General features: G+C 63.1%; 1 protein-coding gene across 1 annotated transcript; it reads right to left on the minus strand.

The window, feature by feature from the left end:
- Nucleotides 1–248: 248 nt before the first annotated feature.
- Nucleotides 249–16,813, minus strand: LOC309887375 (uncharacterized protein). The gene is made up of 8 exons (XM_082778998.1): nt 15,050–16,813; nt 5,524–5,809; nt 5,203–5,332; nt 4,692–4,969; nt 2,241–3,862; nt 1,750–2,035; nt 1,003–1,276; nt 249–861 (listed from the first exon to the last, which is right to left on the minus strand). The coding sequence occupies exons 1-8, from the start codon at nt 16,614–16,616 to the stop codon at nt 562–564; spliced, it is 4,743 nt and encodes a 1,580-aa protein (XP_082635124.1). The 5' UTR covers nt 16,617–16,813; the 3' UTR covers nt 249–561.
- Nucleotides 16,814–17,231: the final 418 nt, after the last annotated feature.

Raw genomic sequence — 17,231 nt, forward strand, 5'->3', positions numbered from 1 at the left:
GCACTGAGGCAGCCACGCAAGAGTTGGGTCAGGAAAAGCACTCGCGTGCCTCTTTATTGGAGCCGTCTCCGCTTCCTGCAGCGCACTCACCCTGCTGGCACCCAGTGCAGCCCAGCGCACCGTCCCCAGCCCCAGTTTCTGACCTCCCCATCCCCAGTTCCCGGCCCCCATCCCCAGATCCTGGTCCCAATCCCCAGTTTCTGGCCCCCCATCCCCAGTTCCCACCCCCCCTGTCCCCAGTTCCTGGCCCCAGCATCACCTGGAGCTGCAGCGGACGCACCCCCTGGGGGCTGCTGTCCCAAGGCAGTGCCCAAACGAGGACCACAGCACCCAGAGGGCAGCTGCAGCCTGGTCCCAAGTGGCTCCATCACCCAGGGGGCACCCACCTACCTCGGTGGGACGGAGCCCCGCACCCACATCCCTGAGGAGGAAGAGGAGGAGGAGGAGAAGGAGAGCAGGGCAGGTCCCGGTGAGCCAGCCACACACCCTCCATCACCAAAACCCCCCTGAGGACGCAGCCCCATGGCCGGACGGGTGTCCCCGTGGGTGTCCCCGTCCCCGTCAGAGCCTGCCGGGCGGCGGGGGCAGGCTGATGTTGAGGAAGCCCCCGTAGCGGAAGGGGGGAAGCTGTGGGGCGCAGGCGGCCGCGGGCAGGCAGGCGATGGGGTTGGTCTCGCACGCCTCCGCCTCCCGCTCGCTGCTGAAGTAGATGCTGTCGGGCGAATCCACCGAGGGGTCCTCGTCAAAGTAGTTGTAGGGCCTCAGGAAAAAGCCGACGCCGTTCCCCACGGTCACCGTGTTGGGGATGTCCTCGGCGTGGGGGACGTGCAGGAAACCCACGGAAATCCAAGCGACCAGGTCCTGGGCACGCAGAGCTCCCCGTCAGGCTGCACGGGACCCTCCCAGCCCGGCCCCCAGCCCCATTCCCACCCAGTTTGGTCTCAGGCAGGCAAAGCCTCAGCCTGGCCAGGAGCAGCAGCCCCGGTGCCCGGCTCCCCTCACCTCATTGGTGATGGTTTCGTTGTCGATGAAGTCGGCGAAGGCGACGGTGGGCGTCCAGGGGTCGTTCTGGTTGTAGACGCTGGTGCTGGTGGGTTCCTCTTCCTTCCTCCTGGTGACGGCCAGCTTGTACCTGTGGGAGAAGGGGGGGCTCGTCCGTGCCCCCAGGAGACCCCAAAGGGATGGGACCCGGGGCTGGCTGCAGCCCCAGTGCCTCGGGGGCTTTGCTGCCCCTGGGAGGCACAGCTCGGTGCTTCGCCTCCAGCCTGTGCCAGGTCTAACTCAAACAACCTCCCCCTTCCCTTTCACCCTGGTCGCGAGCCAACGCTGCGGTTAAACGAAGCATTTTTCCCAAAAAGCATCCTGTCCTCACGTGGAGATGTCAAGACCTGGGGGTAGCAGCACTGCTCCAGGAGCCCCGCTGCCCCCGCAGGGGAAAACACGTGTGATCGCTGGAAACTGAACTCATCTGGGGTCAGATTCCTGCATGGGAACTGCTATGAATGGATGCCGTTGAGCAACTTTTCTAGGCATTTTTCAGAGCCAAGAAACAGGAGGGTTTGCTGTTTAACCCTTCCTCCCCACAGGGAGGAAAGGACCAAGACGGGGACGCGGTGACCGAGAAGAGGCTCAGCACCCGCAGGGGCTGGCACCAGAGGGGTCCCTTGGCACAGGGCTGCCCGTGCACCTCCCTCCCCCAGCCATTTGCAGCCTGGGTGCCCCCGTTTGCTGCCCCAGCCCCACACCTACCTGCCCCAGCTGACGGCCCTCTCCATGGGGCTGCTGATGGGCAGATGCTTCCCGGGGAAGCTGACCACCTGCAGCCGGTAGCTGCGCGAGTGTCCCCACCGGTTGGTCTTGGGGCCGGTGAAGGAGAGGTAACGGGGCAGGGGGGCTTCGAGGGGGAACGCCGCCTCGTTCTCCCTCTCCAGCCTGCCCCGGTGGAGAAACGGCCGCACAATGGTGTTCTGCTCGCTCCAGGGGGCCTTCAGCTGCTCGTAGCCCATGTCCTGGGCCTCCAGCGAGTTCAGCTGGCCTGCGAAGCAAAAGGAAAAATTCCCTTCGAGCTCCGTCCCCACCAGGAAATGCAGCCGCGGAGCTGCCCCGCTCTGCATCCCAGGAATACAGGCAGTACTTTTTCCCCCCAAAGACACACTTCGTGCCCCATAACCCAACCTTTGGAGCCCCCAGACACGCCGAGGACAAGCAAAACCCTCGTGACCGCGCGAGTCGAGCCCTACCGCCGATGTCCAGGTCCACCTTGTAGTGGATGTGGTGGAGGTGCATCGTCCCCAGCGTGTGGGGCCCAACCTTGTTGCCGTAGTCGATGCCTCGGCCGTGGAAGAAGGAGGAGCTGATGTAGCCGGTGGCGTGGACCCGGACCTCCACGGCCCCGTTGCTGTGGAACATGAAGTCCCAGACGTAGTCGTAGTTGATCAGGGTGGAGACGGCGCGGATGACGAGGACGCTTTTGCGCAGCCCGCCGTAGTACAAGGACTGCATGTCGGAGAAGTGGCGCCGCAGGGGGAGGGCGGCGTCGTGCTCGAAGACACACAGCGAGTTCTGGTTCGTCCTGGGCACGTCCGACTCGGCCAGGTAGTGCCGGTCCACGTAGGTGGCCGTGTAGGGGCAGTCGACACCCCGGACCAGCTCGTAGGCAAACCTGCCGATGCCGAAGCTGCCGTCGAGGTAGCGGGTGGACATGCCTCCGGGGCAGTTGGAGCCGTACAGAGCCAGGGCTTCCTGCAGGCTGAGCTCGTAGATAATCCTCTCCCTGCGGTAACGGATGTCGAAGAGGCGCGGGCCGGTGTTGGGGTTCATGCCGAAGGCGATGCTCCAGCCCTGGAAGGTGACGCGGTTGTCCCTGATGCTGTAACGGGGACCCTGGGGCTCGTACTGCAGCGGCCCCGGGGCGCCAGGAGGGCGCCGGGGTCTCATGGAGCCCATCACCGTGGCATCCTGCGGCTTCTCCACCCGGATCACCTCCAGCGAGCCAGCCACGAAGTCGGCCTCCAGCTTCGTCGTGCTGGAGAAGTAGCGCCCGTTGTAGAAGACCTGGCTCAGGTACCAGAGGGAGATGTCGAGCTCCCCGTGCTCCACCAGCACCTCCAGCCCCACCGGCAGCACATAGTAGCCGGTGCCTTCCACGGCGTGGAAGATGACGAACCAGGAGGAGCGGTCCCCGGATTTGAAGCCCCGGGGGGCCGTGGTGAGCGCGGCCAGGTCGGTGCCGTCGGAGGCGCAGCACGCGGCGAGGAAGCGCGGCGCCTTCCTCAGCTCGTGCTGGATGAGGGCGCTGATGGCCACGTACTCCACGCCGGTAACAGGTCTGCGGTGGTACGGCACCTTCCCCCCGTACTTCTGCACCGTGATGTCCCGGTGATACGTCGGCACCGGCAGAGGCCCCACCACGTACTCGGTGACGTTGGGGTCCGCCTGGTCCCCAAAATAGAGCACGGCCAGTGCCTCCCGGGGTGGGCGAGCCCCCCCTGCATCCAGGAACCGCAGCACCTCCGCCTTGGCAGGGAGCTGCACGTCCACGGAGGCGATGCAGTTGTCGGAGGGTTTGGCACGCGAGGCGTCCACCAGCGGCACCCCGAGGCTGCCCTGCAGGTACCGCACCACCTGCACCAGCTCCTCGGGCGTCAGATCGGCAAACACCAGGCTGCGGCCGTCCTCCGGGACCTCGGGCTCCGGGGGCTGGTGCTGGCAGGTGCTGGGACCCCGTCCCCTGGTCAGCAGCACGCAGACCAGGGCGAAGATGGTGGCCAGAGCCAGGAGGAGCAGGATGAGCGCCGTTTTCACGTTCATGGCTGCTGCAGTGGGGCAGGACGGGCTTCCGAGCTGCGAAACTCTCCGGGACCTGCAGCAGCAGCAGGGGCTGGAGGGGTTGTGGGGTTGGCTGTTTGTTTTTGTTTTTTTCCCCCCGTTTTTCCGCTCCGGGAACAGCCCAGACAAGCTCGCAAGGAGGGCGTAGGGTGATGTTCTTGGACGTGCCTGGGATTTGCTGGGAACCATAAAAGGCAACTTGGCTCTGCTTCCCCCGGCGGGTCACAAATTTAAATAAACCTCATTCTTCTGCACCCGTCCTTCCCGTCCCGTCCCGCAGGCTACGCTGCAGCCCTCGGGGAGGACAGATCCAGACAGCAGGGAGAAAAACCAGCGCTCCTCCCAGCACTTCCTTCCCTCCACACCCCAGCAGAGCCCACAGGGCCACCGATGCCCTGCACCGAGCCCGGTGCCCCCACACTGCAGAGCCCAGCCCCGGACCACCCCGTCCAGCCCCGCAGAGCCCCAGCATCCCCCAGCAGCCGGCGCTGGAAGCCACAAGAACGAGACAGGCGGGATGGATAGCACCACATCTTTTTGTTTTTAAAACCTGAGATAGGCACTACATGGCGTTCGCTGCTACAGCAGAGGAACAGGATTTCTTTCTTCCTTCCCCCCTACCTCCCACCCTCCCCAGAACAGACCCGGATTCAGCAATTAATGGAGATAAAGTCAGGCTGCCGCCTGGCAGCGCGCCAGGACAATTACGCTCCCCTCGCGCCGAGCACTAAATTAAAAGCAACACAAAAAGTGAAGTTACAACTGGAAAATGAAAATAATAATAATAATAAAAACTTCACTTTAAAAACAAAAAAAAAATCCTAACAGGTTGGTCAGCCTCGTGGCTCCTGGAACATTAAAGCCTGCTCATGTTTTTGAATCCGTCGTAGGTGAACGGGGGGAAGTTGGGCGAGCAGGAGGCTGTTTTGGGCAGGCAGGCGATAGGGTTGACCTCGCACGCCGTGAAGTCCTGCTCACTGGTGAAAAAGACGCCGTCGTGCGAGTAGATGGAGGGGTCCAGGTCGTAGTAGTTGTAGGGGCGCAGGAGAAAGCCGACCGAGTTCCCCACCGTGGCGGTGTTGGGAATGTCCTCCGAGTGTGGGATGTGGAGGAAGCCAGCAGTTATCCAGGCCACCAGGTCCTAGGCAGGAGGAGTTACACAACCTAGGTTATTTCAGACTAAAATCTGTGCCTGGACCACAGAGGGAGCCTTGGTGGGCTCCCACAGCCCACGAGCGCTCAGACCCCCTCCCCGGAGCTGCTGCTGTCCCGGCTGAGCCCATGGGCAATGCACGGACAACGCATGGCCAGCACCAGCAGCTCCAGCTCCTGCTCAGCCCCACGGTGGGCACCACAGCCCTAGAGCCTGCTCACCTCGTTGGTGATGGTTTCGTTGTCGATGAAGTCAGCGAAGGCGACGGTGGGCGTCCAGGGGTCGTTCTGGTTGTAGATGCTGGTGCTGGTGGGCTCCTCTTCCTTCCTCCTGGTGACGGCCAGCTTGTACCTGAGGACAAGGATGCAGATGAGACCGGCTCCCCAGAGCCTACAGAGCACCAGGCTGGTCCCCTGCAGCAACCCCAGCCCTGGGGAGCCTCTGCCCCATCTCTCTCCATGGGGAACATCCCCGTGATGCCTCCCCAGCCAGATGCTGGAGGCATCTTGGAGAACCCGGTGCCACCACCGCAGCAGCCTGACCTTGCCCAGCTGATGGCCCTCTCCATGGAGCTAGCTTCGGGGACGTGGTCCCCTGCAAAGCTGACGATCTGGATCCTGTAACCCCGCTGGTGGCCCCACTTGTTTTTGCTGTTGGCCGCGAAGTAGATGTATCTGGGGATCTTGGACTGCAGCCGGAAAGCCGCCTGGTCCTCCGTGTCCAGGACCCTCTTGGTGAGCCGCGGCCGCTCGATCTGCTGCTCGGGGTTCCAGGGAGCCCGTGCCATCTCGAACGCCATGTCATGAGCCACCAGGGAGTTCTTCACCCCTGCGAGGACAAGAAGTGGGTGAGGAGCTTCCCTGCAGCCACGGCCTGCTCCCCCCATCCTCCCCTCCTGCACCCCAGGCTCCAAGCACCGCTCCCCAGCGCTGCGTGCCTTTACCCATCGTCTACGTCTGTCTAACCCAGGCAACACCACCCCTGTGGCACGCAGTGCCGTCCCTGGGGACCAGAAGAAGGACACCTCCATGGGCAGAAGAACCAGTTTGCTTCCCAGTGAGAGCCCAGCCTAATTAGCCCAAGCACCTGATGGCCCGGGTGCTGTTTCTGCTCATCAGCACCCATCCTGCGAGGACGCGCCAGGAGGAGCACAGGCTCCGAGAACATTTGCACATCACAGAAGTGGAGCAGCTCTGGTCTGTCCACAAAGAGGATGCGTCAGCCAGGGGCTCGGAGCAATGGGAGAGGCAGATAAATGGGGACGGGATGGCAGAGAGCTGGCTGAAAGAGCTCGAGGGCCAGCAGGGTGCTGGCAGAGGGGCCCCGTGCACGGACCACAGCAGCAAACCTCTGCTGGCCTCCAGATGAGCCTCCACCCCAAAAAAAAACTTGGACCAGAGCCTTGGGACCTGCAGTCAAGGTCAGCGCCAAGACCTGCCAAAGAGGACCCACCCACAGCTACTGCAGTGCTCGTTTTCATCCTCCTTCTGATGTGAACAAGACTTTGAACCCCACACCTGGTGTGGCAGCATCAAGCAGACACAGCCTGACATTTCACATGCCCTTTTCCTACGTTTAGGGTTTCGCAATCCACACCCCACTTTTCTTCTTTTTAAACAGAAATACTCAAAACTCATCCTAAAGGGGGAAGGCCCCGACCCCCGTAGCTCTATGGGAGCACATCGCCCTACCGCATGCATGGAAAGAAAAACCCGTGAAAGGACCACAAAACACAGAGTTTGAGGAGCCTGTAAGCACTCATGGAGGGCACAAAATGGAGACAAGACCCAGACCTACCTCCAACATCCAAATCCACCTTGTAGTTGATGGAATGGGTTTGTATTGTCCCCAGCGTGTGCTCCCAGACCCTATTGCCATACCGCAGACCATCCCCATGGAGAAAGGAAGAACTTGGGTACCCCGTGGCATGGACTTTAGCCTCGATGGCCCCGTTCTGGTAGAAGATGAAGTCCCAAACGTAGTCGTGGTTGCCCAGAGACGTGATAGACCGCAGGACCAGCGCGGAGTTGACCAGCCCGCCATAGTAGAGCGACTGCAGGTTGGAGAAGTGGCGCCGCAGCGGGGAGCCCAGGTTCTGCTCAAAGACGCAGAGGGCGTTCTTGATCGTCCTGACGGCCTGGGAATGAGCCAGGTAGTGCACGTCCACGTAGCTCGCCAGGTAGGGGCAGTCGACCCCGCGCACCAGCGGGGAGCTGTAGCGCCCGATGCCGAAGCTCCCGTCCATGTAGCGCGTCGACATCCCCCCGGGGCAGTTGGAGCCGTACACCGACAGCGCCTCCTGCACGCTCAGCTCGTACACGACCCTCTCCCCCTTGTAGCGGACGTCCAGCAGCCGCAGGCCCGTCTTCACGCTCATGCCAAAGGCGAAGCTCCACGCCTGGAAGGCCACGTGGTTCTTCCTCAGGCTGTAGCGGGGACCCTGCGGCTCGTACTGCAGCGGGAACGCCGTAGCCCAAGGCGCTCGGGGTCTCATGGATGAGAAGTCCCCATCCGGGGGCACTTTCCTCACCTTCTCCACGCTGATGCGGCCCTGCACGTAGGCGCTCTCCAGCTGAGCCATGTCCCTGTAGTACTGCCCGTTGTAGAAGACCCTGCTGACCGCCCACTGGCCCATGTCCAGGCTGCCGTGGTCCACCAGCACCTCCAGCCCCACGGGGTGCAGGAAGAAGCCGCTCACGTTCTGGAACACGACGAACCACGACTTGCGGTCCCCGGACCTGAACCCGTGAGGAGCCGTGCTCTGAAACGCCACGTTGGTGCCGTCGTAGTCAAACACTTCTTGCAGGAAGGTGGGGGCTGCAGCGAACGCCACCACCTTCAGGAAGGCTCCCACCTGCTCGTACTCGCTGCCCAGCATCGGTCTGCGGTGGTACGGCACCTTCCTCCGGTACTTCTGCACCGTGATGTCCCGGTGATATGTCGGCTGTGGCAGAGGCCCCACCACGTACTCGGTGACGTTGGGGTTTGCCTGGTTGCCAAAGTACAGCACGGCCAGTGCCTCCCGGGGTGGGCGAGCCCCCCCTGCATCCAGGAACTGCAGCACCTCCGCCTTGGCAGGGAGCTGCACGTCCACGGAGGCGATGCAGTTGTCGGAGGGTTTGGCGTGCGAGGCGTCCACCAGCGGCACCCCGAGGCTGCCCTGCAGGTACCGCACCACCTGCATCAGCTCCTCGGGCGTCAGATCGGCAAACACCAGGCTCTGGCTCCGGGACCCCGTCTTCTCCGCGCTGCGGGGCTGGGATTCGCAGCCGGGCGATCGCCTCCCCCTGCTCAGCAGCATGCAGGAGAGGATGAAGATGACCACCGCAGCCCCGAACAGGAGGACGTAGGGGAGCCTGGGGTTCATCTCTCCGAGCGTCGAGACAGCGCGCGGGGCTCGGCTGTGGCGTCCGGACTGCGTCCCTCACCTGCAGCCCAAGCTCTTAATTCAGTCTTGGTGTGGGCGTGCAGGCGTCGCTTCCGATGTGGGGAGGAAACCTGGAGCTCCCCGGCGACTCCGCGCGCAGCTCCCAGCTCCCAGCCAGTTCTGCCTGTTCCCTCCCCACCCCGGGCGCACCGAGCTGGGCAGCTGGCGCCCGACTCCTGCCCCGGGTTACCCAGCGGTTTCCCTGCTACAGGGCGTTTGCTCATCCCAGTGCACCTCCCGGGACGCCCTGGCCCATCTCACGGATGCTCCGTGGATCCGGCACGCACCCCACAGGGCCAGCACCCTGCTGGAAGCACAAGGTGCCCAGATCCAGCACTTCTCCTGCTGCCTCGTCCCGAGCTGGACCAAGGAGCTCGGTGGGCTGTGAGGGCTGTGGGTGTGGGATGGGGAGCACAGCAATGCCACGGGACTGGCTCGGCCGGGTTGGCTCCTTCTGCAACACGGGCACCCTGTGAGCTGGTCCTGCCTGGTGCTCACGGAGAGCCCCCGGCTGCCCAACACCACCACAGCTCCTCTCCCCGTCACCTCCGAGTCCTTCCCAGCCCTAAGGGAAGGGACCCGGCTGCTCCAGTTCTGGCGCTGGTGCTCCAGAAGGGCTGAGATGGGAGGAAGCTCCCTGGTGAGATCAGGCAGCATTTGCCAAACCCCAGCAGTAACTGCGAGCAGTGCCAGCTGCAGGCAGAGGGGCTCATGAGGACGGCGGCTCACGGCACTGATCCATCCCCCCCAGCCCCTCTCCCCCCACCAGGACCCTCAGGCAGGAGCCAGCAGGGACACAAAGGGGCCTGAAGGGGAAGGCTGTGCCCCTCTGTGCGCATACCCGGGGGGCACAGCCCCTCTTTTGCCAGAGCCTCTTCAGCCAAGGTGGGGCCAACAGCTCCTACGAGGGCAGCCCCACATTAGGGACAGCCGAGGACAGCTCACCCGGCCACCACAGCCCTCGTCACGGCCAGCTGGTAGGCACAGGGCAGGGGCTGAAACCACGACAGCTCAGCACCAATTTTTCCATCACAGCGTTAATTTAGGAGCTTCTGGTTTGTCTCACTGCCAGCCAGGGAGCACTCGCCCGTTTCCCCTGCAGGTCCCACGCCAGCCGCAGCCTGGGATGCGAGGAACCTGTGCTGGAGAGGCTCTGCTGTGCTGTGCCCTGCTCTGGTTTTCCTTTACAGGATTTGAGGTTGCAAGGGCTCCTCTCGAGCACCACACGCTGCTTCTAACCCCGCTGCTCGGGACAAGCTCTCCCTTTCCCTCGCCAAGTGGACCAAGGCTGGGGCTGACACAATTCTCCAGAGCTTTCCAGCCAGGGCTCTGGGTCTGTAAACAAAGTGGGGAAAAGCAGGGACACAGCAGGGACACAGCAGGGACACAGTTTTGGACCTTGCCACCACACAGGAGCTCTCTTTTAGCACGTTTGCCAGCCTTGTTTACAGGAAGGGCACCGGTGTCAGCCCTGCTTTCGGCCACGGATGACAGCCACAGCATTTCTCAAGGCCACACAAATCCCGGGGACAGGGGGGACACAACCCCGCTCCACGCAGAGGACGCGTGCCACTCCTGACCCGGTGTCACCCGCAGCTCCAGCCCCAGCAGGGCTGAGAGCAGCCAAATTTCTCCTCCAGCGGGCACAGACGGAGCCCCCAACCCGCCGGTGGTCTTGCAGATTTTCTCCCCCACCTTTCACAGCAGCAGATTTTGGTGACAGACACCCAACGCCGCCAGTCGGCGCCTGCTGCGCCCGGTGCTGCCCCTGCATCATCCTGAGCTGCGGGTTCTGGATCAGTCCCAGAGGGGAAATAAACCCCGTGCATGCAGCCCACGCATCCCAGCATGGCCGTTTCGCCCTCGGCTGCAGCAGAGAGCTGCTCCTGCAGGGACCTGCTGCCAAAAAGCCCTGCCCGCACGGAGGAGCGGGGATTTCTCCCTCTCTCTACAACAGCTCCGCAGCTCGAGGCTCGGGATCCAGCCGAGGGTTTCCTCAAAAGGGAGGCAGGGACCGAGCTGCCAGAGGTCAGCCCCGTGGTGCTGCCACCCAGCCGCATGCCGGGAAGAGGAGGCACGGACGGGACTTTTCCGAGCTGTAAGTGAAGTCCCAAAGCAGCGCCAGGCGTCGCAGGAGCGGCTCACACCTCCCCTCCTGCAGACAGCGCCGCGTCTGCCCCGTCTGTCTGGCCACGCTTATGGCAACACACCCCGTGCCAGACGGGAGGCCTCAAGGAAACTCAAACGCTTGGCAGCCGCTGCCTTTCCATGCCTTTCCCCGGGGCTGAACACAGAGCTCCCAGACAACTCGCTCTGCCTCCAACTCCATGACCTGGACAGACTGTTGAACACATAGAAAAATAATTTGGGGATGAAGTAAGAGGTTGGGAGAGCGAAAAAGCAGAGATCAGATGTCAGCGAGGAGGGACTCCACGGACCAGGAGGCAATCCCCAAAAAACTCTGGGGTTTACCACATTAACAGCAGGAGTTCGAGGAAAACCCGGACCTACCTCCAACATCCAAATCCACCTTGTAGTTGACCGAATGGGTGTGAATCGTCCCCAGCGTGTGCTCCCCGACCCTATTGCCGTACCGCAGACCATCCCCGTGGAAAAAGGACGAGCTCGTGTACCCCGTGGCCTGGACTTTGGCCTCGATGGCCCCGTTCTGGTAGAAGATGAAGTCCCAAATGTAATCGTAGTTGCCCACGGTCGTGACCGACCGCAGGACCAGCGCGGAGTTGACCAGCCCGCCGTAGTAGAGCGACTGCAGGTTGGAGAAGTGGCGCCGCAGCGGGGAGCCCAGGTTCTGCTCGAAGACGCAGAGGGCGTTCTTGATCGTCCTGACGGCCTGGGAATGAGCCAGGTAGTGCACGTCCACGTAGCTCGCCAGGTAGGGGCAGTCGACCCCGCGCACCAGCGGGGAGCTGTAGCGCCCGATGCCGAAGCTCCCGTCCATGTAGCGCGTCGACATCCCCCCGGGGCAGTTGGAGCCGTACACCGACAGCGCCTCCTGCACGCTCAGCTCGTACACGACCCTCTCCCCCTTGTAGCGGACGTCCAGCAGCCGCAGGCCCGTCTTCACGCTCATGCCAAAGGCGAAGCTCCACGCCTGGAAGGCCACGTGGTTCTTCCTCAGGCTGTAGCGGGGGCCCTGCGGCTCGTACTGCAACGGGAACGCCGTAGCCCAAGGCGCTCGGGGTCTCATGGATGAGAAGTCCCCGTCCGGGGGCACTTTCCTCACCTTCTCCACGCTGATGCGGCCCTGCACGTAGGCGCTCTCCAGCTGAGCCATGTCCCTGTAGTACTGCCCGTTGTAGAACACCCTGCTGACCGCCCACTGGCCCACGTCCAGGCTGCCGTGGTCCACCAGCACCTCCAGCCCCACGGGGTGCAGGAAGAAGCCGCTCACGTTCTGGAACACGACGAACCACGACTTGCGGTCCCCGGACCTGAACCCGTGAGGAGCCGTGCTCTGAAACGCCACGTTGGTGCCGTCGTAGTCAAACACTTCTTGCAGGAAGGTGGGGGCTGCAGCGAACGCCACCACCTTCAGGAAGGCTCCCACCTGCTCGTACTCGCTGCCCAGCATCGGTCTGCGGTGATACGGCACCTTCCTCCGGTACTTCTGCACCGTGATGTCCCGGTGATACGTCGGCTGTGGCAGAGGCCCCACCACGTACTCGGTGACGTTGGGGTTTGCCTGGTTGCCAAAGTACAGCACGGCCAGTGCCTCCCGGGGTGGGCGAGCCCCCCCTGCATCCAGGAACTGCAGCACCTCCGCCTTGGCAGGGAGCTGCACGTCCACGGAGGCGATGCAGTTGTCGGAGGGTTTGGCGTGCGAGGCGTCCACCAGCGGCACCCCGAGGCTGCCCTGCAGGTACCGCACCACCTGCGCCAGCTCCTCGGGCGTCAGATCGGCAAACACCAGGCTCTGGCTCCGGGACCCCGTCTTCTCCGCGCTGCGGGGCTGGGATTCGCAGCCGGGCGATCGCCTCCCCCTGCTCAGCAGCATGCAGGAGAGGATGAAGATGACCACCGCAGCCCCGAACAGGAGGACATAGGGGAGCCTGGGGTTCATCTCTCCAAGCGTCGAGACAGCGCGCGGGGCTCGGCTGCGGCGTCCGGACTGCGTCCCTCACCTGCAGCCCAAGCTCTTAATTCAGTCTTGGTGTGGGCGTGCAGGCGTCGCTTCCGATGTGGGGAGGAAACCTGGAGCTCCCCGGCGACTCCGCGTGCAGCTCCCAGCTCCCAGCCAGTTCTGCCTGTTCCCTCCCCACCCCGGGCGCACCGAGCTGGGCAGCTGGCGCCCGACTCCTGCCCCGGGTTACCCAGCGGTTTCCCTGCTACAGGGCGTTTGCTCATCCCAGTGCACCTCCCAGGACGCCCTGGCCCATCTCACGGATGCTCCGTGGATCCGGCACGCACCCCACAGGGCCAGCACCCTGCTGGAAGCACAAGGTGCCCAGATCCAGCACTTCTCCTGCTGCCTCGTCCCGAGCTGGACCAAGGAGCTCGGTGGGCTGTGAGGGCTGTGGGTGTGGGATGGGGAACACAGCAATGCCACGGGACTGGCTCGGCCGGGTTGGCTCCTTCTGCAACACGGGCACCCCGTGAGCTGGTCCCTGCCTGGTGCTCCCGGAGAGCCCCCGGCTGCCCAACACCACCACAGCTCCTCTCCCCGTCACCTCCGAGTCCTTCCCAGCCCTAAGGGAAGGGACCCGGCTGCTCCAGTTCTGGCGCTGGTGCTCCAGAAGGGCTGAGATGGGAGGAAGCTCTGTGGTGAGATCAGGCAGCATTTGCCAAACCCCAGCAGTAACCGCGAGCAGTGCCAGCTGCAGGCAGAGGGGCTCATGAGGACGGCGGCTCACGGGACTGATCCATCCCCCCCAGCCCCTCTCCCCCCACCAGGACCCTCGGGCAGGAGCCAGCAGGGACACAAAGGGGCCTGAAGGGGAAGGCTGTGCCCCTCTGTGCGCACACCCGGGGGGCACAGCCCCTCTTTTGCCAGAGCCTCTTCAGCCAAGGTGGGGCCAACAGCTCCTACGAGGGCAGCCCCACATTAGGGACAGCCGAGGACAGCTCACCCGGCCACCACAGCCCTCGTCACGGCCAGCTGGTAGGCACAGGGCAGGGGCTGAAACCACGACAGCTCAGCACCAATTTTTCCATCACAGCGTTAATTTAGGAGCTTCTGGTTTGTCTCACTGCCAGCCAGGGAGCACTCGCCCGTTTCCCCTGCAGGTCCCACGCCAGCCGCAGCCTGGGATGCGAGGAACCTGTGCTGGAGAGGCTCTGCTGTGCTGTGCCCTGCTCTGGTTTTCCTTTACAGGATTTGAGGTTGCGAGGGCTCCTCTCGAGCACCACACGCTGCTTCTAACCCCGCTGCTCGGGACAAGCTCTCCCTTTCCCTCGCCAAGTGGACCAAGGCTGGGGCTGACACAATTCTCCAGAGCTTTCCAGCCAGGGCTCTGGGTCTGTAAACAAAGCGGGGAAAAGCAGGGACACAGCAGGGACACAGTTTTGGACCTTGCCACCACACAGGAGCTCTCTTTTAGCACGTTTGCCAGCCTTGTTTACAGGAAGGGCACCGGTGTCAGCCCTGCTTTCGGCCACGGATGACAGCCACAGCATTTCTCAAGGCCACACAAATCCCCGGGACAGGGGGGCACAACCCCGCTCCACGCAGAGGACGCGTGCCACTCCTGACCCGGTGTCACCCGCAGCTCCAGCCCCAGCAGGGCTGAGAGCAGCCAAATTTCTCCTCCAGCGGGCACAGACGGAGCCCCCAACCCGCCGGTGGTCTTGCAGATTTTCTCCCCCACCTTTCACAGCAGCAGATTTTGGTGACAGACACCCAACGCCGCCAGTCGGCGCCTGCTGCGCCCGGTGCTGCCCCTGCATCATCCTGAGCTGCGGGTTCTGGATCAGTCCCAGAGGGGAAATAAACCCCGTGCATGCAGCCCACGCATCCCAGCATGGCCGTTTCGCCCTCGGCTGCAGCAGAGAGCTGCTCCTGCAGGGACCTGCTGCCAAAAAGCCCTGCCCGCACGGAGGAGCGGGGATTTCTCCCTCTCTCTACAACAGCTCCGCAGCTCGAGGCTCGGGATCCAGCCGAGGGTTTCCTCAAAAGGGAGGCAGGGACCGAGCTGCCAGAGGTCAGCCCCGCGGTGCTGCCACCCAGCCGCATGCCGGGAAGAGGAGGCACGGACGGGACTTTTCCGAGCTGTAAGTGAAGTCCCAAAGCAGCGCCAGGCGTCGCAGGAGCGGCTCACACCTCTGCTCCTGCAGACAGCGCCGCGTCTGCCCCGTCTGTCTGGCCACGCTTATGGCAACACACCCCGTGCCAGACGGGAGGCCTCAAGGAAACTCAAACGCTTGGCAGCCGCTGCCTTTCCATGCCTTTCCCCGGGGCTGAACACAGAGCTCCCAGACAACTCGCTCTGCCTCCAACTCCATGACCTGGACAGACTGCTGAACACATAGAAAAATAATTTGGGGATGAAGTAAGAGGTTGGGAGAGCGAAAAAGCAGAGATCAGATGTCAGCGAGGAGGGACTCCACGGACCAGGAGGCAATCCCCAAAAAACTCTGGGGTTTACCACATTAACAGCAGGAGTTCGAGGAAGACCCGGACCTACCTCCCACATCCAAATCCACCTTGTAGTTGACCGAATGGGTGTGAATCGTCCCCAGCGTGTGCTCCCCGACCCTATTGCCGTACCGCAGACCATCCCCGTGGAAAAAGGACGAGCTCGTGTACCCCGTGGCCTGGACTTTGGCCTCGATGGCCCCGTTCTGGTAGAAGATGAAGTCCCAAATGTAATCGTAGTTGCCCACGGTCGTGACGGACCGCAGGACCAGCGCGGAGTTGACCAGCCCGCCGTAGTAGAGCGACTGCAGGTTGGAGAAGTGGCGCCGCAGCGGGGAGCCCAGGTTCTGCTCGAAGATGCAGAGGGCGTTCTTGATTGTCCTGACGGCCTGGGAATGAGCCAGGTAGTGCACGTCCACGTAGCTCGCCAGGTAGGGGCAGTCGACCCCGCGCACCAGCGGGGAGCTGTAGCGCCCGATGCCGAAGCTCCCGTCCATGTAGCGCGTCGACATCCCCCCGGGGCAGTTGGAGCCGTACACCGACAGCGCCTCCTGCACGCTCAGCTCGTACACGACCCTCTCCCCCTTGTAGCGGACGTCCAGCAGCCGCAGGCCCGTCTTCACGCTCATGCCAAAGGCGAAGCTCCACGCCTGGAAGGCCACGTGGTTCTTCCTCAGGCTGTAGCGGGGGCCCTGCGGCTCGTACTGCAGCGGGAACGCCGTAGCCCAAGGCGCTCGGGGTCTCATGGACGAGAAGTCCCCGTCCGGGGGCACTTTCCTCACCTTCTCCACGCTGATGCGGCCCTGCACGTAGGCGCTCTCCAGCTGAGCCATGTCCCTGTAGTACTGCCCGTTGTAGAACACCCTGCTGACCGCCCACTGGCCCATGTCCAGGCTGCCGTGGTCCACCAGCACCTCCAGCCCCACGGGGTGCAGGAAGAAGCCGCTCACGTTCTGGAACAAGACGTACCAGGTGGCCCGATCTCCAGACTGGAAGCCACGGGGAGCAGCAGTCACCGCTGCCAGGCTGGTGCCGTCGTACTCCATCACCTGACGCATGAAGGACGGAGCCGCGGGGAACACCCGGCTCTTAAAAAATCCTGCAATCTGCTCGTACTCGACAGCCAGCGTCGGCCTGCGGTGGTACGGCACCTTCCCCCCATACTTCTGCACCGTGACGTCCCGGTGATACGTCGGCACCGGCAGAGGCCCCACCACATACTCGGTGACGTTGGGGTCCTCCTGGTTGCCAAAATAGAGCACGGCCAGCGCCTCCCGGGGTGGGCGAGCCCCCCCTGCATCCAGGAACTGCAGCACCTCCGCCTTGGCAGGGAGCTGCACGTCCACGGAGGCGATGCAGTTGTCGGAGGGTTTGGCGTGCGAGGCGTCCACCAGCAGCACCCCGAGGCTGCCCTGCAGGTACCGCACCACCTGCGCCAGCTCCTCGGGTGTCAGATCGGCAAACACCAGGCTGCGGCCGTCCTCCGGGACCTCGGGCTCCGGGGGCTGGTGCTGGCAGGTGCCGGGACCCCGTCCCCTGGTCAGCAGCACGCAGACCAGGGCGAAGATGGTGGCAAAAGCCAGGACGAGGAGGATGAGCGCGGTTTTCATGTGCATGCCTGCTGCTGGTCCTCAGGCTCTTCCCGAGCAGGGTTTCTAACTTGCTGCCTCTGTCAGTTTACCGCTGCACTGGATGGGTTAGCACGGAGAGCACAAAAGGCTGGGAGAGGCGAGGGGAGGAGATCTGAAATTCGTTGTGACCAGAAAGGGCAGACCTCACTCAGCTGCAGCCTGCTCTGAGTTCCTCCAGGAGCGGTGCCCTGAAAGAACCAGTGGAGATGCGGGGTCAGTGACTCAGACCTCAGCTTCACATCATTCCGTTACTTTTTCGGTCCAGCCCAGCTCCCTGAGGCTGCTTGGAAAAGCGAGGATCCTGCAGTCAGCCCGAGGTGGCTGGGACCACTGCGAGCCTCTCACAGGCTGCGAATTGTTGCCACCCTGCAAATTTCACTTTGCAGCTCACCGAATTTCCATGTTTACCAGGCTGCTTCCTTGTAAACGTTCCCCCTGGCAGCACCATTTCGAGCTTGGAGGTGCTTTTTGTTTTACTTTTTAAAAATCTTCCACGTGGAAGCCTCTGCTGAGAACACATCCATCTGTGTAGTAGCAGGAAAACTTTGGCAGGCACGGAGAGATGGAGTTCAGGACGAGATTCAGGTCCCAAGGCGCTGC

This window comes from Aythya marila, assembly GCF_965140915.1.
Source record: "Aythya marila genome assembly, chromosome: 25".
NCBI classification, from domain to species: Eukaryota; Metazoa; Chordata; class Aves; order Anseriformes; family Anatidae; genus Aythya; species Aythya marila.

Excerpts from the sequence above, each read along its gene's own strand:
- LOC309887375 (XM_082778998.1), bottom strand. The coding sequence starts at position 16,616 with ATGCACATGAAAACCGCGCTCATCCTCCTCGTCCTGGCTTTTGCCACC. Across the intron at positions 3,863-4,691 it reads GGATTCAAAAACATGAGCAG|GTCCCGGAGAGTTTCGCAGC; the intron begins GCTTTAATGTTC and ends CTGCTGCTGCAG. Across the intron at positions 862-1,002 it reads ACGAAACCATCACCAATGAG|GACCTGGTCGCTTGGATTTC; the intron begins GTGAGGGGAGCC and ends CTGCGTGCCCAG.